Source organism: Saccostrea echinata, unplaced genomic scaffold (genome assembly GCF_033153115.1).
Source record: "Saccostrea echinata isolate AGI-Se365-2 ecotype Australia unplaced genomic scaffold, CSIRO_AGI_Sech_v1 ptg000056l, whole genome shotgun sequence".
In the NCBI taxonomy this organism is placed as follows: Eukaryota; Metazoa; Mollusca; class Bivalvia; order Ostreida; family Ostreidae; genus Saccostrea; species Saccostrea echinata.
The window spans coordinates 21,943,135-21,966,355 of NW_026889805.1; the positions used below are offsets into that span (position 1 = coordinate 21,943,135).

The 23,221-nt window shown below is 33.5% G+C and overlaps 2 protein-coding genes across 2 annotated transcripts; one reads left to right on the forward strand and one right to left on the reverse strand.

Moving 5' to 3' along the window:
* LOC133172881 (coiled-coil domain-containing protein 134-like) lies at positions 1 to 12,844 on the reverse strand. The gene is made up of 6 exons (XM_061307714.1): positions 12,656 to 12,844; positions 9,385 to 9,506; positions 9,070 to 9,154; positions 2,715 to 2,893; positions 2,058 to 2,135; positions 1 to 109 (listed from the first exon to the last, which is right to left on the reverse strand). Exons 1-6 carry the CDS (start codon positions 12,774 to 12,776, stop codon positions 11 to 13), a joined length of 684 nt encoding a protein of 227 aa, XP_061163698.1. The 5' UTR covers positions 12,777 to 12,844; the 3' UTR covers positions 1 to 10.
* Positions 12,845 to 12,880: 36 nt separating this feature from the next.
* Positions 12,881 to 18,800, forward strand: LOC133172880 (protein YIPF6-like). The gene is made up of 7 exons (XM_061307713.1): positions 12,881 to 12,945; positions 13,384 to 13,491; positions 14,297 to 14,375; positions 14,596 to 14,638; positions 14,770 to 14,916; positions 18,211 to 18,368; positions 18,545 to 18,800. The coding sequence occupies exons 1-7, from the start codon at positions 12,913 to 12,915 to the stop codon at positions 18,664 to 18,666; spliced, it is 690 nt and encodes a 229-aa protein (XP_061163697.1). The 5' UTR covers positions 12,881 to 12,912; the 3' UTR covers positions 18,667 to 18,800.
* Positions 18,801 to 23,221: the final 4,421 nt, after the last annotated feature.

Sequence of the window (23,221 nt, forward strand, 5' to 3'; positions counted from 1 at the left end):
CTTCCCCCATTCAAAGATCAACCCTAGTTATTTGAGGTCCTTTCTTCCTTTCCTTTTTCTTCTTCTTTATTTTAATGTCTTTTTTAACTTCTTCATGCTTTTGCCTTTGCTGAAAAAAGGTAGAACAGGAGGTTATTTACTGCAACAACAACAAAACACACAATAGAAATAGAACCATGGGCCACCATGATAATCTGAGTTACAATTCTCATTCTGACAAATGAACATGTAGATTAATGAAACCCCTTACTGCTACTGTGAAGTACAAGATTGCAAGAAATACAGTATATGACTGGGTCTCAAGTTTTATAGATTGTAGACTTGTTGTCATTGTATTTCTGTGTAAATATTTTTTACCTCTACTGTTGCCCCACATTTGAGGCTATGGCTTACATTAACTGAAATCTATGCTTCATGAGGGTGCTTGCAAATTAATACGAAAAATCAAAGATTATTGTTTGTTTGATGATGTTTAAAATATTTATTTGTACCAATTTCTATGTTAAACTTTGACTCTAATTATAGCCCCCCCCCCCCCTTTTGCCCCAAGGGCCAGGGATCTAGAAAAAAAATTGAATTTGCACTTTGTTAGAATGTTTGCAAATTTATTTGATTGACTGTGGCTCTGACAAGGATTTCTTACTTTAAACATTTCAGTTAATGACAGACATGTATGTAGATGCTTCAAATCTTGACTAGGTTGCACTGCTGTTGTTGAGAAGATTTTTAAGTTTACCAAATTATTTTTATGTAAAGCTTTTCTCCCTCTTGTAGCCTTACCCTAGCTCCCTGGGCTATGGTTTGAGCATATTTGAATCTACAGAACACGGGGATGTTGCGTAATTGTGAAACAGTGTTTTTGAGAAAGACATCTTTCTCAAATAGTACAATGTCAAACTTTGACTCCGATTGTGCCCCTAGCCTAGCCCCATGGGTACTTGACTTCAAGAAATTGAATCTACAAATGGATGCCTCCATATGGTCCTTCTATTCTTGAGAACAACACTTTTTTCAATATTTTTTCTGCTATATTCCTGTAAAAAAAATGACCCCCCTAACCCCCTCCTGCTTTCCAGTCCTTGGACATGAACAAACTGGAATCTAGTTTAAGAATACATACATGTAGGGAGCATTCCCTTTAATAGAAAGCATGGCCTTTAACATGAATAAATTCTCTCATCTCTGTCATCCAGAGATATTTTGTGGAAAATAGGACAGTGATGATAGAAAAAAAACTTTGGAAATCTTACATTACTTACAGATGAACAGAGATACATGTACCCCAGATTAACTTTGATCAGAAAAAGAACTGAACCTATGGTTCAAGTGACCTAACAAATGTCACATACATATATAAGTCTGTCCGTCCATCTGTCTGTCTGTCTGTCCCTCTGTCAGTCTGTCCCACTTGGTTTTCCACACTTTTTTCCTAAACGCTTGCAGATATTGAGCCGATTTTTGGCATGTGAGTGTATCTTGATGAGTTACAGATCAAGTTTGCATTTTGTTCCGCTTCATTGATTTTTGAAGGAATTATGGTCTTTTCAATTTTTCAGGGTTTTCCGCAATTTTCTTCTGAACGCTTTCAGATATTGAGCTGATTTTTGGTATGTGACTTTACCTTGATTAGTTATAGATCAAGTTTGCATTTCGTTCCGCATCATTGATTTTTGATGGAGATATGACATTTTCAATTCTTAAGGGGAACCAGATTACACTTGCCAGTAGGGGACTAGTATTGCTAATGCAATACTCTCAGAATGCTTGTTTATGCTAGGTACAGTCACAAATTTTCTGCAGAAATTTGTTACAGCATAAGTAGAGTGCATTTAAGACATTCAATGGCACTCCAAGTAATGCACATATTTTTCTACCACAGAAATTGTGATTCTGTGGAATTATCACCCATGGAAAAAAGTCTGTTTACAGTAAATATTTATATACATTAGGCCTTCTGCTGATTTTACTCTGTTACAATATCTGTATTATGAATCTAAACCTTTGCTTGCTGCATACAACGTGAATAGGGTCACTGATTATATGTTTCACAATCTTACCTGTTTAAGTTGATTCTCTATCGTGAAAGGATTCAAATAATTCTCCTCTTTTTCTATCAAGTTGACTTCTTGTGCCATCTGTAATGATAAGAATTGTGATAACAGTGATACCCTGATTCTGTAAAAAAAAAAAAATCCTAGTGTCTTCACCATTATCTAGGCAGCTGTCTAATTAACTCAAGTTTATAATTACTAAATCAACATATGTTTCATATTCTCTGAAGCTATTGGTTACCCTGCTGACACTAATTCTTACAAACATCATCAACAGATTTACACAGAGTCTGGTGTAAAAAGTCAAGTTCAGATAATAAAACAAAAAGCAATTAACCAAGTTCTCTATCATCGAAACATGGAGAAGAGTTCTTGCTGTCTTTCTACAAATACCAGATAGTAAGAAAAATCTACAAGTATTTCATACCAAACACTTGCATTGTTAATTTGATAAGTGCATTAAATCAGTTTCAGAATATGTGTCATTTTAACAGGAAACATGTAATCTAAGGCATAGATTTCATGAAATCAGCAGGCATAAAAGCCTCTTTAATCCTTTAATCATTTTTGGAAATGCATACATCCCCCCCCCCCAAAAAAAAAATTATTGATTTACTTGAAAATATATATCATATATTATATGTAAATGTACATTATTTATACCAGATGTAGGAGTTTGCCATCTGTCCCATCGAACACCCCTGACTCTTTACAAAACCAATAACACCAACCAATCAGAAACTGCCAGTCTTTGTTTGAATCATAAATAGCATGGACAATGTCTGGAAGTCGAAGAACTAAGTCTCCAAACATGGCTGTATTTTCAAACACTTTAGAAAGTCCTGAAATGAAGGAAATATTACAGATATAAATTCAACTCTGACCACATTCAAGTACCAATAGTGCAGTGTATATAATGCAGATTCTGGGTATACCTATACAAAACATAGGTTACGAAGCTCCTCTCAACGAATGTTATCTATAAGTAAGGCAAATTTCACATAATATTTTTTTTTCTAGTTTGGGTACATCCCAAGATCAATATCCATGCAAGTTTGGTTTAAGTGGGACTTATAGTTACTTGGAAATAGACCTGCTCAAAAAACTTTTAACCTGTTTTGTAATCAAGAAAATTGTGGTCAGTTCCAACATCCAAAGCAAGTCTAGAAGTTTTCATCCTTAGGTGCACCATCTATGCAAGTTTAATCATAACAAGCCAAAATATTATAAAGCTTCTCCAAAAAATTACCCTGGTCACTCATCTGGAAAATGTAAGTCAGATTCAGAATCCAAAGCAAGTATGAAAATGTCCATCCCTAGATACATCATCCATGCTAATTTGGTTAAAATATGGCTAAAATTCACTCATCTGGAAAATCTAGGTCAGATCCAGCATCCAAAGCAGGTTGGTTAGTGTACATCCCTAGATGCATCATCCATGAAAGTTTGGTCCAGGTAGGACTTATAGTTACTTGGGAACGATACTGCTCCAAAATCTAAACCTGGTCTCACATGTGGAAAATCTAGCTCAGATCCAGCATCCGAAGCAAGTGTGGTAGTGTCTATCCCTGGATGCATCATCCATGCAAGTATGGTTAAGGGTAGGGCTTATACTTACCTGGGAGCGTACCTGCTCCAAAAACTTTAACCTAGTCACTCATCTGGAAAATCTAGGTCAAATCCAGCACCCGAAGCAAGCGTGGTAGTTTCCATCCCTAGATGCATCATCCATGCAAGTTTGGTCAAGGTAGGGCTTATACTTACTTGGGAATGGACCTGCTCCAAAAACTTTAACCTGGTCACTCATCTGGAAAATGTAGGTCAGATCCAGCATCCGAAGCAAGTGTGGTAGTGTCCATCCCTAGATGCATCATCCATGCAAGTTTGGTCCAGGTAGGGCTTATACTTACTTGGGAATGGACCTGCTCCAAAAACTTTAACCTGGTCATTCATCTGGAAAATCTAGGTCAGATCCAGCATCCGAAGCAAGTGTGGTAGTGTCCATCCCTAGATGCATTATCCTGCAAGTTTGGTCCAAGTAGGGCTTATAGTTACTTGGGAATGGGACTTGCTCCTAAAACTTTAACCGGGACGCTAACGCGGACACTGACGCCGACGTCGGGGATATAGCATAAGCTCATCTCGAATTCGTTGAGGTGAGCTAAAAAGCCACAAGTGCTAGCCAATAAAATGAAAGAAAAAGTGAGCAAGCTCACATACCCCACGCTCCCCCAAAACTCGACAGTGCAACACACCTAAAGGCACAGTGCATTTTAAATACACAGTATAATTCAAAAAGGGTCATTACTTGCAAAAAATCATCACATCAAAACTTCTTGCATATAAGGACATTCAAATCTTTGTACATGTAGTTACAAATTTAATTGGGCTGAAGTTTCTAGATAAATAATGGAATCAAAATTTCTTGGTAATATACAAATCTATACATTATGTCTGAAATACCTGCAAAGTTTCAGGAAATTCAGTGCAGGAGTTATGCTGACAAACTGTTATTTAAATTCCTCAGTGATTTCAATTTGTTAATGAGTGTAAGTCCATGTCCAACACATGACAACTTACACATTTATATAATTGATGGAAACAAAATTATGATGTAGTCATATGAATTTGTTTATATACTGTACTTATGAAATTATTTAAGGCAAAGCACCAATTTGGGGGGGGGGGGGGGGGGGGGGGGGAGAACTATCAAAGATTCAAGATTTTGTGTGTGTGTTCAATCATTAATATTTTGATCTCAAAATCAGTAGGGGTCTTTTAAGGTCATAAAATATTTCACATAAAATGTCATTACAAAGGCTGATTCCAGTGGATTTCCTTATTACCTAGCTGGAAAGTTTCTTCAATAATAGGCAAAACTCTTAGGGTAAAAATAACGGGATCGGAATTTCCTGGTAATGTGCACATCTACACACTGTATCCTAAATATCTGCAAAGTTTGACGAAATTCTGTGCAGCAGTTTAAGAGGAGTTGCGTTGACAAACTGTTCATCTGTATATTCAAGATATGGCCAAAAATCTAAGTTGAAAAGTGCCGAAATTCCCAGAAAAAATAAAGGAATCGGAATTTCCTGGTAATATGCACATCTACACACTGTGTCCTAAATATCTGCAAAGTTTGACGAAATTCTGTGCAGCAGTTTAAGAGGAGTTGCGCTGACAAACTGTTCATTTCTACATTCAATATATGGCCAAAAATCTAAGTTGAAAAGTGCCGAAATTCCCAGAAAAAATAAAGCAATCGGAATTTCCTGGTAATATGCACATCTACACATTGTGTCCTAAATATCTGCAAAGTTTGACGAAACTCAGTGCAGCGGTTTAGGAGGACTTGCACTGATAAACTGTTAATCTCTACATTCAAGATATGGCCAAAAATCTAAGTTGAAAAGTGCTGAAATTCCCAGAAAAAATAAAGGAATCGGAATTTCCTGGTAATATGCACATCTACACATTGTGTCCTAAATATCTGCAAAGTTTGACAAAATTCTGTGAGCGGTTTAGGAGAAGTTGCGCTGACAAAAAAACAGGACTGACGGACTGACTGACTAACTGACTGACGGGTCAAAAACATTACACCCCCCGCAACTAGTTGCGTGGGGTATAATAACTAACAATGTTCATAGTAATATAATGTCAGAAAATGTTAACCCCTTCAAATTTTAAAAAGAAAACAGAGACTTTTAATCTTTTTCTCTAGTATAAATATACGCCACTGTATTGGCTGCCAAATTTGACAGATGTAGATAATTTATGGTGTTTAAGCCATCATAAATCTGTCATAGGTCAGTGATCTGTGGTACAATGAAGACAATCAGGCCTGCCACACTTAGGATGCTGAGGTATCACCCAGTCTTCATTATAAACTACTGGGAATAAAGCTATACTGTACACATGGCCTCTTCTGTCCAACAGAAGATGAACTCTTAATGCCCTGTCCCTGAAGGAGCAGAGTTAGTAGTGACTCCACTTCATAAATCAAACTGAAGTAGTATTGTGAAAAACTGTCACAGTAAACCTTCTGGGAAAAAAATTACTGCATCTGTAATTCGTTTAAACAAGTTAATTTTATTATCTGTGGTACTTAATGTAATTAAATATGAGTTTTCTTTCTCATTACTTTAGCTTTTTGAAAAAAAAAGGGAAAAAGCTGCATGGTAAAACTTAGGAGACTGCATGTAACATGAAAGGAGAAAATATCTGTACACTCTGAGAAAGTGCATTATAAAGTTTCTTTCTTAATAGTTTGTTTCAAATATTTTAAATGGTAAAAAAATAATAAATAAAAATAATAATAAAATATAATATAATAATAATAATAAAATAATAAAAATGGTAGCACTTCAATAATTTTATGGAACACAATTAAATTTTACGACAAATATTGGCAACTTTTTCTACTGCATGTTAAAACTGTAAAACCCAATTACTTATATAAAGGTGAAATACATGTATACTGTAAATTTAGAACTAAATATGATAACAAGTACAGTCAAACCTCGTTATCTCGAACTCAATGGGACCGAGAAATACTTCAAGATATCCAAGTATTTGACATATCGGGGTAAAATACTTAGAGAATATGTGGTTGGGACTTCAAAATCACTTCGACATATCCATGGTACTCTAGATATCAGTGTTCGAGATACCGAAGTTCAACTGTATACAATTTAAAGACTTGTATTTAAACAGTTAAAGGCTTTCTTAAAGGATTTTTATCATGTCTCAAAATTTTTGGATATGACAAAGTTTACATGTTATTAAAATCATATATAAAATTCTTTGCTAGAAAATTAATATTTTTGATGTTTCAGTGATTCAAAGTTTGAATTTCTCAATATGCATATTTTGATCGCCAATGTTACACGCCATTGCTCTGACGTCATAGGTGTCAATCCTAGTCAAGCTAAGTACTACATGTAATTGTATACACAAAAGGGCTTATTTGTTATTTGTTGCTTCTGTTAAACCTGTTAGAAAATAATTAAGTGATAATTGAATAATATGTATGACTTTTCCTGTCAACTTAACAGGACTCACATTTTCTAGGGGGGTCCAAGGTCACTTTTAGTGGCTTTACTATATACATTTAATAACTCTGCAAATTCCAGGGGAGTCCAAAAGCCCCCCCCCCCCCCCCCCCGCCCCCTCTAGATCCGCACATGCATTTTGATCATTAATTATGTGGCTTAAATTAAAAATGAATTACAGCACATACACTGCAAATACACATGTACAACTGAATCTTGCAAAAGACATTGCAAAATGTTTATGTTACCAATTCCTACATTTACATACACACACTGAAATTCCTAACATATCTGAAGTATGGCATTAGCAGAGTTTTGTTTTAAACAAAGTAACAATAATCTATGGTTTGTTATGTTTCAATCCTTAAAGCTGTCAGCTTCCCTTGAACACTACCATCTTGTATTGTAATAAATTTAATATTAAAACATTTTCTTGTTGATTCGACCCCTAAACTTTGATGTTTGGTTTTTTTTTTTTTGCAAATAAATGAATCATTGATAAAATGTAAATTATCATATTCTAAGTCCCTCCTTGCAAGTCTGATCAAACCACATGCAGAGTATCCATATGAAAATCCAAATCATGATAACTTCATAAATAATCTAAGATAATTTTTTCATCAAAGAGGGTCAACTGCACTCCCTTTAATGCCAAAAGCTCAACATAATTAATTTGACATTTCCTACAAACTTTTTCATGCTTATCAGAGTAGCTCAATAGGAGCTCAGTTTAAAGTGACCTTGGCTTGATAAATTGTATTTACAGAAATGTGATGATGGTTGGGTTTGCTAAAGCATAAAAATACAAGCTCCCACTGGGAAAACATTTAAACTCATTTACTACAGGCATGCTCCCCATTCCTAATTTTGTTTCTTTTGAATCATTTGAAATTGAACAATGACTCATTTCTGAAATGTTACCCTAACCACACTCTATAGATATTGGGAAACTAAGTACAGAAACTGAAGCTCATGTAACATGAATACTAGGGGCCCGTTTTACAAAAGAACTTACGACTAAGACCAAAATTTAATTCTGCTTGTAACTTTTCAATTTACGTTATATGGTTTTACGAAAATGGTTTAATCTTTTTAAAAGGAATTTAGTAAAATATTTTTACGCTAGCCTAGCAATTTTAAAAAAGAATCGTTAATTTTGAAGAATTGTACAATAAATTTAATTTTTTGGTCTTAGTCGTAAGTTCTTTTGTAAAACGGGCCCCACGGTACCAAACCAGTTAAAATACTGTACAGAGTCATTGTATGTATTAAAGCTTAATGTTACCAGGTTACAGAATTCTGAATGGCAAAAATGATTTATAGTAAATATACTGAACATTTTACCGAGCCTCATTTCAATTACCAGTAAAACAAATTCATTGTATACTACATTACAGTATAGTACATTACTTCACACCTGAAATAGATTTAATATACATGTTTTATAATACAAGTATATAATTTTAAATTTTAAATTCTTGCAGCAAAGAAGGGAATAAAAATTTTCATAGTGAAAGATAAATATGAGCTATAATTAAACATTAATTATCAAGCTGAAGCATACGAAGAGTTTTTTTTCAAACACAACAGCTTCTCTTTATCCTAATTCATTTTTCATCAAGCATGCATCAACTTTAAGACATCATCTAAATTTAAGGTTAGGAGTACATCAATGATGTTTTATATTGTATCAATGGGACTTTGTGGCTCCTAGAAGATTCCAGATAATGATCTCTATTTACCAAAGAACAGAGAAGGCTCTCATTAAAACATCAGGTCTTGTGATAAGCTGGGCTTAATATTTTTATAACATTTATACATATAGCTATCATTAATGTGCTTGTTTTTTTTGTTTTGTTTTTTTTTTCTATTTCTGATGTTTTAACATTACTACACTACAATAAACCTTTGAAATGGTTCTTACAAAAGCTTACTGGTATCTTCAAGAGTATTTTACAAAATTATACCATCTCTGATCGTGGAATTATCTGGAAAAGGGTCTCCAGGCACATACCCCCAGACAGTTAGATTTGCCTTGGCTTCATTGATGACCTACAAAAATCAATGAACAATGCATGAATGAAAATATGATTTTCTTACACATGCAATTCTTATTTTCTACTTTTTTAATGATCTCAAATTTTTGTTAATTCTTGGAATAAAATCATTCATGTTGCTGTAGCATATCGCATTTTTTGTAATTTCATGTATTAAGTGTGTAATTTAAATCATTAAGTGAAATTACAGGCGTATTCATTGTACGTGATATTTTGAATTCCTACTGTAAAAAGCTTCTGAAGCGTCAGCTCAACAAGTTTATATCGTTGTTTGTATTCTCCAAAGTTCTGGATGGATTTCACAGCTTCAAGTTGTAGTGCTCTGTGTTCTTGGAATAATTTTTTATCTGTCATTAAATTAGGAAAGATAAGGAGTAAAAAATGTTTGGAGTTCTACTGAATATAATTATTGTAATGGTAGCAGAACATGGCAGTCAAGCCTGTCATGAGAAATATACAAGCTGCCTCATGTTTTTTCTTGTTGAGTTGAAGGTACCGTATATCTATAGCTAAAGAATTTAAGTGTGCAAGTCATTACCTCCAAAAAAAAAAAAAAAAAACACTTCACCTAATGCATTACTACATGTACATTATTATGAATAAATTTACATAATAAAAAAATACCCTGGTTGCTATGGTTTGTGAGTTAAGAAAGTTAAGTCCACTGACTAATTCTCTCAGTCACAGTTGTATAATATATTTTGAAACAAGTCCTCCAAGAGGCAGGGATTGCATGTGTTATATCATATAAGCAGAAATTTTAGCAAGGATTTAATTTTGGCATTTTAATCAATAGTTCATGAATATTTTATCAAATATTCACTAAAATTACTTCTTGCTTAAATATATTACTGATGGACAAATTGCTAAATTTGCTTCTTGCTGAAACTTCCACTCATATGGTATGATTTTATCTGGGACATTAAATTAGATCCTTTCATGAAATAAATTTATGGACTACTCTAACCTGTAACCAAGTTTGTTGCTTTCAATCATTTACAAATGGTTTGCAACAAAAAAGTAATGTACTAGGGGAAGGAACTCCTACAATCTCTCACATAATGTGTCATCATTCATAGTTACTTATGATAATCTAGGTTTTCAATGAGTTTAAATGAAATCCATTTCATTTTTACTACAAACATAAAGATTTCTCCCTTTATGTACATCTATGCAAGAGGTTCAATCTCTGTATCAAGGTTAAATGAAATCCCCTCAAAAAGGATTGAAAATTTGACACATTAACATATATATATAGGAAGATGAATAGTCTCTGGTATTATTCAAACATTATGGAAGATAAAGACACATCTAAAAACATCTGTCAATAATCTTGGTCAAAATTAAAAAAAGAAATCCTCTCGTTCATTTTTATTTACATGTAATAGAGAACAGTCACAAAATGATTACTATTACAGCTGTATAAAGGAATAACATTTAAATTGTAAATAGAGAGAAGTGAAAGTAAATATGAAGGAAAGAGGAATCTAGAGTACCGGTAAGTAAAATGACAGGAGTGAATGTAAGAGATAGAGGAGCAGAAGTCTTAGATTGAAAAATGACAAGGAATGGACAGAAATAGAACTTTGAAGTTTAAAGTGAGATCATTTGTTGAAGTTAAAGCAAGAGGGATTAAAGTTAGACTGCAAGGTGCAGAACTTCAGAAGAATATAGGATTGAGAGTGAAAGGAATAAATGTTAGGGTGAGAAAAATGGAAGAAAAAGTGAGGGAAATGGAAGTGAAGATTAAGAAGAATAGAAGTGAGAATTAAGGCCTATTTACAGTCTGACTTCAGTGACTTGTAAGATGTGATTTCAGATGTGATTTCACATCTGACTCCAGTGTTTCATAATACATTGTATGATTTGTCAAATATGTAGTTCATTAATATTTCCCTCCAAATTTCTTATTGTTTACAATTTAACAATGGAAAACGGCAATTACATACAACCTTTCCTTTTCCTAATGATAGCAGCTATGTACCATTTGAACACAGAAGAACATGGGCAAGACTTTGGTTAGGACATGGTGCATATCATGCAATAAGTGAGGAATTAGCTATATGAAATACCTAAATGATTTCATTTTTTCAGACAAATTTACTTCTAAGTATAATTTGTTAACCAATAGATTTGTTCAGTTTAACTTTCCTGGCATTATCAATTCAAGTACATGGAATGAAAAACTCCCCCAAGATTTGGCCATGTAATATATCACATTAATCTTAAAATTGATCTTGAGCAAAAGTTCGGGAAAAATCCATGTGTTAATTGTACCTAATTCAGATCAACCTTTCTGACCTTGCTTATGATCGGTTGAAACCATCTGACTTGCCAGACAGAATAGAGCATGTCTCTATTCCATCTGACTTCATATCTGGCTTATGATTTTCCTATCTACACAGTATGATTTGTAAGATGTGGTGAGTCACATCTTACAAATCATACCGTGTAAATAGGCCTATTAATGGGTGTATGAGAGGGATGGAAACAAGAGGAATGAAAAGTGGCATTTTCTTAAAAGGTTCATGTGGCATTTTGGGATATGATGGCCTTAATATTGAGCTCCAGGGTAAGGCAATATGAGACTGACTGGCTAAAAATGGCCTGACTCTAAACTTTTTTTTAACCTCCATTAAACAATAATTTTTTTTCCTTATTTATTCCTAAATTTTCTCATCCCATCAATATGAATGTTGACATTTTCTTGGGAAAAAAAAATTCTACCCACCCATTTTTTTTACCCTGAGTCGGGAGAGGGCAAACAAACATTACGGTACTTCAAAGATGGCCTGACTTAAATAATATAAGGTGATGGTTGTCTAATGTTTCATTTGTATATATGTTTTTTTTGTTCTCCTTACTGTTACAAGTTTGAATGAGCATATTTGATGAGAATCATTGAAAAAAGCTAGTAAAAATGAGATGGAAGTGAAAGTGGGGTGAATGGGAGTATACCAGAATATTATATTACGAAATTAGGAACTTCATCTTCCTTTAAAGTTCTTGTACCATAAGTATTTTTAGTTAACTTGACAACAGACAACAGAATAACAATATGAGGAAAAGAAATTCAAAATCAATTAAATATACATGATTTTATGTTCATACTGTCTTTCTAACATTGAGCTGCTCATATCGATTGCATTATAATTTATATAACAGTTTAGTAACTATTCTCTATTGAGAAGTTGATGGCTCGTTTTAATACTCCCCCTCAAGGGGAGGAGTATTAAAACGAGCCATCAACTTCTCAATAGAGAATATTTAGTAACGTACGTATATAGGAAAAGGTTTTATGAATACACAATATATCTCAAATGGAAATGTAGAAAAGTTTAATTAAAAACTTTTTTTTAAAAAAAGCATGTTATCAGCAATTTCATACTCAATCAACTGTCTATTTCCCTTTCTAAAATTCAAGGGATTTTTGACCAAGAAAGGCCTTATAATATATATCCCCAGCTCCTCTAATTTAAAGATATAACAAGGATACACATTTCTAATGGTGATCTCTGTCCTTTGGAAACATCGGGTGGTTCTTTCTGAGTTATAGTACTTGGACATATCGATAATAAAACCAATACACATCTCACACAGCAAGCAGTAACCATCATGAAACACTTTGTTTTGGCCCCAGTGTCAACACGTGCTATGAGGCCAAAATATCGGAAATCCCCTTAATCGGAAAGCCTCTGGAATGTTTATAACGTAAGGCGGTAAATTCCGTAACCGGAATTAGAAATCTCCAACATGGCTGACGTGGATTTTCTAAAAAGCCAAGAGGTGCTCAAAATGCTGGAAAAATCTTTATTTCTTACGATTTATGTCAAAGCTGAATTGCGAATTTTTCAATTTTCTCTATTGTTGTAGACTGTGACGTTAAGATTTTTAACACAATGATTTCTTCAGAATACACTGATCCAAAATAATTTAGCTTGAATTTTCTCAGATGTCCATTGACTTCTTAACAGCATCCAAGTCGTTGAACTAATTCAAAATATTTGTCTGAATAAACGATCAGTTGGAATTTGAAAAAAAAACAATAATTTAATACTAATATTTTTGCAATATATTCAAATTCACTAATTTAAAAGGCTTATTCCCCCATACATTTTGCATTAATTTCAGCCTCTAAGATAGCCCTTATTTGAGTGTGTACTAAATACATACTGTACTTGTGTCAGTAACCATTTCGTAATATTTAAAATTTGTCCTCTTCAGGGAATGAATGATGTCCCATTGGAAGGAGAGATACTGACAAATGATGATGGCAAGGACAGTGATGATCAAGAATTCAACACATTGGATGAACCAGTCAGAGAAACTATTGTAAGTGAATGAATAAATCAGAGAAACTATTGAAAGTAAATTAATAAGTCAGAGAAACTATTAATAGTGAAATAACAAGTCAGAGTATACGTAAGTGAATAAAAATTCAGCAGAAACTATTATAGTGAATAAATTAAGTAAGTCAAAGAAAATATTTTATTTCATTGAAAAGGGGGGAAAGTATTGTTATGTAATCATGATATTTCAGGAAAATATTGCAATATATCATATATCAAGTTCTTGCATTTTCTAGTTTCTCTTTTTTTTTTTTTTTTTTAAATTTTACTTAAAGGAAGAAAAATGTACTAGCAGTTATTTCAACCTTTTGTACTTTTTAAAACCAAGAATAAAGCTAAGCTCAGATTTAACTTTTTCTCTTTTTGCTAGCAAAGAACTTTTATTCTTCTTTTCGGATTTTTAATGAATTCTGTTAAATTGTTTATGCAAAACATGCACTGCAGCACATTATATACTTTCAGAAAGTATAAAAAAAATATATATATATGCTTCATTTCATATATTGATGTATCAGATCAACACACACTGCATCACAATACATCGTTATATCAATGTATTGTTATATATACATCTATAGTGTCTGAAACAGCGAGAAAAGGTATGAAATATAAATATCATTTGAATCAGACAGAGAAACTATAGGACCTGGGTTTTACATTAACTTCACTAACAGATTGAATTTAATCATACAGCAACATTAACAGTGATTTAAATTTATATACTAATTGTTTTCAGAAAGATGTTTTTGTCATTCAATGAAATGTTTTTTATATTTTTTTTTTCATAGATGAGGGATCTTAAAGCAATTGGAATCAAATTTTGGCATGTACTGTATCCCAAGCAAAGTAAAACATTGCTTAAAGAATGTGAGTACCAGTAACAACTGAAAATGTTGATATTTTTCTGAAATTTTTAAAATAGGTATATTTAAAGGTTAAACATAATCATAAAAACATAACCAAAATGACACATTTTGAATCTGAATGTTATTTAATGTTAGTACTGACTTTCATGCTTTAGCTTTATAGTCGTATGTTTCTAAATACAGATTGGGTTTAGAAAATCATGTCATTTTATCTATTTCAGGGGATTTGTGGGGTCCATTAATTTTATGTGTGTTTATGGCAATGTGAGTATAAAGGAGAATTATCTTTGTATGTATGTCTTCTTCACCTCTGTTCAAAAAGTTTGAAATTACCCCTCATTTTAAGGTCCTGTTTTAAATGCCCCCTAAAGCACTGTGTGACTGTTGTATTTCAGAATGTTACAAGGGTCTTCCTCTGACAGCAGTAAAATCAGTAAAGACAAGGAGGGTGATGGAGGGCCTCAGTTTGCTGAAGTTTTTGTCATCTTCTGGGTTGGAGCAGTGGTTGTTACTCTCAATACAAAATTACTAGGAGGAAACATGTGAGTCCCCCACCACCACCCCACCCCAAAAAAGTAACGTATCCAAGTGTAGAATATATATTTCTTTGCTTTTTTTTTATGTAATTAACAATTTTAGACAATATTTATTGAGATGAAATAGATGATATATATCGTTTATGTAACCATAAACAATCAATTTGCAACCTTTACATGAAATGAATGATGATAAATGTTATTAAAATACCACCTCTCAAGGGTTTCAAGAATAAACTTTTCCCCATTCCTTGGTGAAAGCAGTGATGTTTATCTGTGTCTGTTCCTCAAACTGTTTTCTGACAATACCTTCTCCTTCAAAAACAAGAGGCCCATGGGCTACAATGCTTACCTGAGAGACATTGTCCCTCCTGTTCTTCATCACAAGATTAAAAGAAATATTAACCAGCATTATTCACATAAAAAATGCTTACCCAATACTGTGGCCCCACCTAGCCTTAAGGGTCATAACCTAACCTAACTTGAATCAACACATCCTAGGGATGCTTCAGTATCACTAGGACTAACATGGTCTTGCTGTTCTGCAGAGGAATTAAACATGCATTAGGTTAAAATTGCTCCCTGATTTTTGGATCCATTTTTTGAATTAATTGATTCCAAACAGTGAGTGTGATTTAGTGTGGCTTAGATATTTTTCAGTATAATTTTTTTGACCAAAATCCTCATTAATTTCCTTATGAAATATTGATCTCCTGTTGTGGCCCCACCCTCCTCCTGGGGGCCATGATTTGAACAAACTTGAAACTGCAATATGTTTGTGTAATTTTTGTAAACGTAAAACACTGAAATATCAAGTGACCATTGTTATATATATATTTCTCCCAAAGATCAAGTTTTTAGCTCACCTGAGCTGAAAGCTCAAGTGAACTTTTCTGATCACCCGTTGTCCGTCGTCCATCCGTCTGTCCGTCCGTCTGTAAACTTTTCACATTTTCAACTTCTTCTCAAGAACCACTGGGCCAATTTTAACCAAACTTGGTACAAAGTATCCTTGGGTGAAGGGGAGTTTAAATTGTTAAAATAAAGGGCCAAGTCCCCTTACAAGGGGAGATAATCAAGAAAATACAAAAATAGGGTGGGGTCATTAAAAAATCTTCTTCTCAAGAACCACTGAGCCAGAAAAGCTGAAACTTATGTGGAAGCATCCTGGGGTAGTGTAGATTCTAAATTGTTCAAATCATGACCCCCGGGGGTAGGGCGGGGCCACAATAGGGAATACAAGTTTTACATTGAAATATATAGGAAAAATCTTTAAAATCTTCTTCTCAAGAACCACTGAGCCAGAAAAGCTGAAACATGTGGAAGCATCCTGGGGTAGTGTAGATTCTAAATTGTTCAAATCATGACCCCCGGGGGTAGGGCGGGGCCACAATAGGGAATACAAGTTTTACATTGAAATATATAGGAAAAATCTTCTTCTCAAGAACCACTGAGCCAGAAAAGCTGAAACTTACGTGGAAGCATCCTGGGGTAGTGTAGATTCTAAATTGTTCAAATCATGACCCCCGGGGGTAGGGCGGGGCCACAATAGGGAATACAAGTTTTACATTGAAATATATAGGAAAAATCTTTAAAAATCTTCTTCTCAAGAACCACTGGGCCAGAAAAGCTGAAACTTATGTGGAAGCATCCTGGGGTAGTGTAGATTCTAAATTGTTCAAATCATGACCCCGGGGGTAGGGCGGGGCCACAATAGGTATTACAAGGGGGGAAGTCTGGTAATGAACAGCATGGCCAAAGTTACACAGGTGAGCGATGTGGCCCATGGGCCTCTTGTTTTATTTGTAGGGTTTTTGATTTTTTTTTAATTGTTAATGTTAGAAGATGCTACCATGTCCAGGTTATAAATGAGTTTAGATGATATTTAAGGAGTAACTGTCTTATTTTTTGGATTCATGATGTGATCAATCGAGTGGCTTGCGTGATAATTTGCATAAACGCCAAAGGCGTTTATGCATAAAATTATCACGCAAGCCAATCGATTGATCATCGTCATGAATCCAAAAAAATCTGACAGTTATTCCTTATATTTACATGCTCCTGATTCTGCAAATTCCCGTGTTAATAGCCCTGCTTCTGTCTCTATTTGTCCCGCCCCGCACGTGATTTTTTTTAACCGTGCCTATCGATGAACCAGTAGATTTATGTAGAAATAAAGTATTTTTACAATTTGTAATTTTATCTCGGACAAAGACATTGGAAATGTAAACTTCTTTACTTGGGAAAAAATAACATACAAACATTAATCAATAAAAAGAAAATATCTTTTAATAAAAATAATAAAACATACTGTAAATATATTAAATTTGACTGTGTATTCTATTTAGCGCCTTTGGCGGAGAGCTGTTTCCGCTAAATCAAATACATCGCTAAATGTCTTGTGTGGATATTTAGCACATTCAGAAAGCCTTAATTCAAATCTACACTAACTTGGTGTAAAATCAATTTTCGCTAAACATTGTACATCCTAAATATAATACATTTACAGTATATTAAGGAGGGATTCTTGTTTGTTTTTAGACTAATTAAAATATTCAAAATATATCTGCTTGAATGTCTTTTATACTGAGAACATTTTCTTTCTTTCTCACAAATGTACTGCTTGATATAGGAATGGTAGACTAGCAGGGACTATATTTTGAGGGGAAGAAATGCATAAGAAAATATTACATTCTCTGCTTTTCAAATCTACAACAAAATGATTTTATTTCAATTTTTTAACCAATTAATCCAAAGCTTAAAGAATTTTTTTAAAGTAAATGAAATTTATAATAAGGGACTTTGATTTTAGAATATTTTAAATACAGTCAAACCCTGTTATCTCAAACTCAATAGGACTAAGAAAAAAATTTGAGATATCCAAGATTTTGGGGAGGGGGGGGGGGGTAAAATACTTAAAGAATAAGTGGTTGGGACTTCCAAATCACTTCAAATTAGCCATGGTATTTGAGGTATCAGTGTTCAAGATATAAAATTTTCAAATGAACTTAAATCTTGTTAGGATTTGTAATATTTTTCAATGCTTTATATATATATATATATAAAGCATTGAAAAATGATTTTCCTTAAAATTTTAAGACTATTAGAGGAAATACTGGTTAACCAAAATCTATTTTACATAAAATATATATCAATTACATAGTATTATCTGGTAGAACATTCATTATTTTTTTTTTTTAAAGTAGGCATCACATGATTGCCGGCAACAGCATTAATTTTTAAAGCTGATGAATATGAGAAGAATCTGTCCTTGAGTGTGTGAACATTTGTGTTTTGCAGCTCATTTTTCCAGAGTATCTGTGTGCTTGGTTACTGCGTGTGTCCGCTGACTGTTGCTCTCATTGTGTGTAGAATTATCCTCCTGGCCTCACAATCTACAGTCTTATTCATCGTCAGATTTGTGGTTGTTGTAGCAGCATTTGCATGGTCAACATTTGGTAGGTCCACTATAATTCAGTATTTTAAAAAACATTTTATTCAAATTTTAAGCATTTTCTAAAAAAAAAAAATTACTGTGACTTTAGAATGAAAATTGAAATTTAAAATTATGTGTTAAACTCTTATTGGTGTACTTGTTTGATGCCTAAATTATCTCTTTTATTTGTGATTTCAGCATCAACAGCTTTTCTTGCAGACAGCCAACCGGCACATCGAAAAGCCCTTGCTATATATCCTATATTTCTGTTTTATTTTGTGATCAGTTGGTTAATTATTTCTCACACACATACATCTTAACAAAGAATGAACTGAAATCCATGTCCACTTTAACAAATGCATTGTAAATAGTTGTAATATTTATGAGATTCCTGTTTTATACATATGTATTTTGTTTTATTTTTGTTTAAGTATGATAAAAGCATTAAACAGTGTTACTTTTTTTTTCATTATTTGTTTATTACTTGTCTAATGACAATGTCAACCAATCTTGTGTATTCTACATGTAAAATGAATAAGGGCACCACAATGCCAACAATCCCTCAAAACATGATTTTATTTTTTAGAGCTCAATTTCCCAAATAATGAAATAACTGGTATTGTAAAAATTGTCACAAATATTTATACCTGTAGTAGTCCTTGAAATCATAATGATTGTCATTTGCTCTTGCCTTAAAGCATTTTTAATTAATATGCAAGACATGGTCCTCAAATAGTTTTTAAAATTTGTTCAAACTAGTGACACTGCATTTACTAGGAGCTTTGACTTTTTTGGTCCTATTATTTATCAACCTCCTCTGTCCCCACACATCTCTCTAGCTAGCTGCAGAACTGTAGCTCTCTGGTGAGAAAATTAAATTCGGACAGATAAATCTGATCATCTGTTCAAATTTTCTCAACCAGACAGCTACAGTTCTGCATATACTCTCTAGCATGACTGAAAGGTCTCTGGTACTTTTTGAAATTGGTTAACACCTATTAATCTTTTTGATCATGATCTATAAACTTTTGAACCTAAAATTAATAGGTTTCTTCTTCTGGCCATCAGTTCAGTGATGGATATATGCCTCACATGCAGGCCTCTAAGTGACTTCTAAAATTTTAGGCGCCAACTGGCTCCTAATAAAAAAAAAAAGAATTATTCGCCAATGCAAATTTTTAGTCGCCAGGTAAATGGCACCAATTTAAAAACTGATATTAGTCAATATATAGAGATATGTTCATTCCTAACTTTTAAACTTCTTTTCTGCTCTTTATATAAAAAAAATGAAAATGTTTATAGTTCAGTAATTTGACGAACACGAAGTAAGTTTCAAATGGTCGCCAATTTGGCGACTTACAGAAAAAATTTAGGTTTGTTCCCGTTTTGCACACATTTGAATTTCAGGCGCCAATCATAATTTTTTGGCACCATGGCGATTAAATTAGTCACCAGTTAGAGCCCTGTATGTATAAGGAACACCAGAGAAGGTGGTATAATTTAAAAAGGGGGTAAAAATTATAAATAAAAAGAGTAGTGTTGAAAAAGTTAGTAAAGCCTAATCTAATTGTGCAATAAAAATAAAATTAACAAATGACAGACAAACAAAGCCTTTAAAAGAACCACGCACGCTAACTCTCAATTATCGCCTACGTTTTACCTCATTTAATTCAATATAAATGGCCGTTTGGTCATTAAAACTTGACTGAATTCAAGAAGAGTTCATTATTAAATGATTAATAAATTTAAAACCAGTGTCAAACACTTAATTGCACGTATTTACGACTGTTATCAATAGGGGGTTGAACTTTTTATTCTTTAAAATCAGGCTTTAAAAATTGCTAGATTTTCAAAAACGTTTGGAAATGGAATCATGACCCTTAAAACTTTCCGTTTAACTTGTGTAAAATTCAACATAAAAGATTGATGAAAGAAATTATTTTATTTGTAATCTCGTTTGAAATTGATAATAAAATGACCATTTTTGCACTTTTTGTCTGTAAACATATCCCCCCCCCCCTTGTGAAACAACAAAAGCTTTGGCATGCATTTGACAAATAATTCATAAAACCCATAAAAAGGAATTTTTGTTTCACGGGGAGGGGGATGTTTTAAAAATAATTTTCATTTTCCGTTGTATTTCTATAGTGAAAAACGCAATTTTTACCATAATTAGAGTTATCTCTCTTAGTTTCCCAAATAAGTTATGTTTTATGAAAATTCACATAAATATCTATATAAACATGAAAAATCATTCAACTATGTAAACTTTTGAAATTTGACTTGGAGGTAGGCGGCAGAACAATACTATCGTTCGCAGTTCTTTATACAGCTTTTACATTGACATTAATATATAAAAAATTAAAATATTTATACGGATATACCTAAGATTTAATTTCTTATTAAGAACTTTAGGCGTACAGGCCCGTAGGAAGCAATTTCACTTTGAGGGGGCACAACCATACATTTTCAGTGGGGGGGGGGCACTATCAAATACCAAAATTCCTTGACAAGCCCCCCAAAAAGGTCATCAGACGTTATTATTGAGGGGGCACAAGCATACAGTAGCTATATTTTCTATAGTATTCTATATGTCGGCAAAATTATGGGGGGGGGGGGGCATGGCACCTCCGTGCCCCCTCCCCGTTCCTACAGCCATGTCGTAGATTGTCTGCAGTTTCGAATTGAACTTGTTCTTATGGCAGTGTACAGTAAATGCCATGTCGTGGGCCAGGTTCTTTATAAATCTTTGGATCTTTTTCTGGAGTTGTTTCTTATAAATATGGTCTGAGAGGAATAGATGATAGTTTGACTCCTGACTTACAATTTTCTCACTAAGATAGGAAGCTTGTTTAACCAAGTACGACTGTCTTGCATTCTGCAGACTAGGACATTTTAATACAAATGGCCTAGGGGCCTTAACAGTCACATGAGTATCATAAAACCCTGTAAAGGATCCAAAGAATGGTGAATAGTTATATATTAAACACAATAAATTCAAAGAAAAGGATTGCTGAGGGATAACCAAAGTACATCAGCTTGCCTGTATTTTCCAGTGCTATCTACACTCTATCACTAATCCACTAATCATCAATCATTAAAATGGTGCTCAAGTATATAACACAATGTTTGCAGTGTATACCCAACACAGTCCCTGTCCCACACTGGCCTCTCTTTGTCTTTGAATAATATTTAATGTACATATATAAGATATTATTAATCTATTATTCACAAATCTACCTGTCTATAAAAAAAAAACCATGAAAGCACTTTTTTTTTATATCATACATGAAGAAGTCTTGTTTAATTCTTTTATTCATTATACATATCAATTACAATATTTACTTTGAAAAACTGCATGTATGTGTATAAGTGAATAATAAAGGGAAATAACTTTTCTTATTTAGAGCAGCGTAATTATTCCCATACATGATCATATCACGGTGTGATTTTTGATAAAAACAATTTAGTGACATGTTTTAGCTGACTTTGAAATATACGTTTAATTATCTGTTATTACTTTAAACATCACGAAAAACTTTAATTATGCTAATTACTATGTAACTCAATTTAATCAATGTACTCAACATGTCATGAGTTATTCTATCTAAGCCATCTGTCACTCATGCTCAGAATTGTGCTAAATAAATTGTCATTGTTATACTTTATTATTTATATGTTACATGCATCATTGTTAATCAGTCAAGTCCTAGGCTTCGGATTGTTCGGGTGCAATTTTTGGATTGCCAGAATTCGCCCTACCGACCTAAGTTATAATAAAGTGCTTTTCCATCGTTAGCATTTTTATGTTTCATTGTTGCCGGAAAGTTTTTACACTTATTTTCCCCGGTAATAATCATAATAATTTGACACCAGAACCTCTGACCCAGGGGTCATTAATTTTACTATTTTGGAAGGGGCACTCATACTCATTATAACCATGCACTTAGTTTGTCTGCTAAATATCCAAGAGCAGAAAAGACTTTCAAAGAATAAAGCATATCCCTCTATCATCAATAGAGCGCCCCACCCTAGCTCCAGAATAACTGACCAGGGGTATAAATTTTACAATTTCGTAAGAAGCACTCTTGCTCATCATAATCATGCACTTAGTTCAAATTGTATTCTAAATAAGTAGATGCAGAGAAGAAGATTTTCAAAGAACGCATTTTCACTATATGGTCAAAAGGCTCCGCCCATAACACCAGAACCTCTGATACAGGGGCTATGAATTTTACATTGCGAGAGGCACTCGATCTTGCTTATCATATTTATGCACTTAGTTTGTCTGCTAAATATACAGAAGGAGAGAAGAAGATTTTTGAAGAATTTATGCATTTTTACCATATGATCTAAAGAGCCCCACCTTAACACCAAAACTCGTGACTTTCACAATTTTGGTAGAGAGCTCAATGCTTATTACAATCATGTCAAAAGTCTTACTGCTTGATGTCCAGGAGTAAAGAGGAATATTTATTTATGAAGGTTTTAGCCCCTTCCCTCAGATCCCAGGGGATCAGGGACCATAGAATTTACAAGTTTTGTTCCCCTTCACCTATAAGTGATATATGCCAAAATTGGTTGAAATTGGGTCAGTGGTTCCAGAGAAGAATCCGAAAATGTTCAATTTTTAACGCATGACCACGACGACGTACGAATACAAATAGCAATAGGTCACCTGAGTGATTCGCTGGACACCTATTAACGTGTAATCTCTCTTTCTGTTGGGATTTCTATGTGTACTAATTGCGACCCGTTATTAGCAGACTTATTTTTTTATTCATATGAAGACACTTATTCAAAAACTTCTCCACGAAAAACTGTGGCCTTCAGTTTGAAATGTAGATATATCGACGACTTATGGGTATTCATTTT

Excerpts from the sequence above, each read along its gene's own strand:
- LOC133172881 (XM_061307714.1), bottom strand. The coding sequence starts at position 12,776 with ATGATGGTTACTGCTTGCTGTGTGAGATGTGTATTGGTTTTATTATCG. Across the intron at positions 2,894-9,069 it reads TAATTCCACGATCAGAGATG|GACTTTCTAAAGTGTTTGAA; the intron begins GTATAATTTTGT and ends CCTTCATTTCAG. Across the intron at positions 2,136-2,714 it reads ATGGCAAACTCCTACATCTG|ATGGCACAAGAAGTCAACTT; the intron begins GTATAAATAATG and ends TTATCATTACAG.
- LOC133172880 (XM_061307713.1), top strand. The coding sequence starts at position 12,913 with ATGGCTGACGTGGATTTTCTAAAAAGCCAAGAG. Across the intron at positions 13,492-14,296 it reads AACCAGTCAGAGAAACTATT|ATGAGGGATCTTAAAGCAAT; the intron begins GTAAGTGAATGA and ends TTTTTTTCATAG. Across the intron at positions 14,376-14,595 it reads TAAAACATTGCTTAAAGAAT|GGGATTTGTGGGGTCCATTA; the intron begins GTGAGTACCAGT and ends TATCTATTTCAG.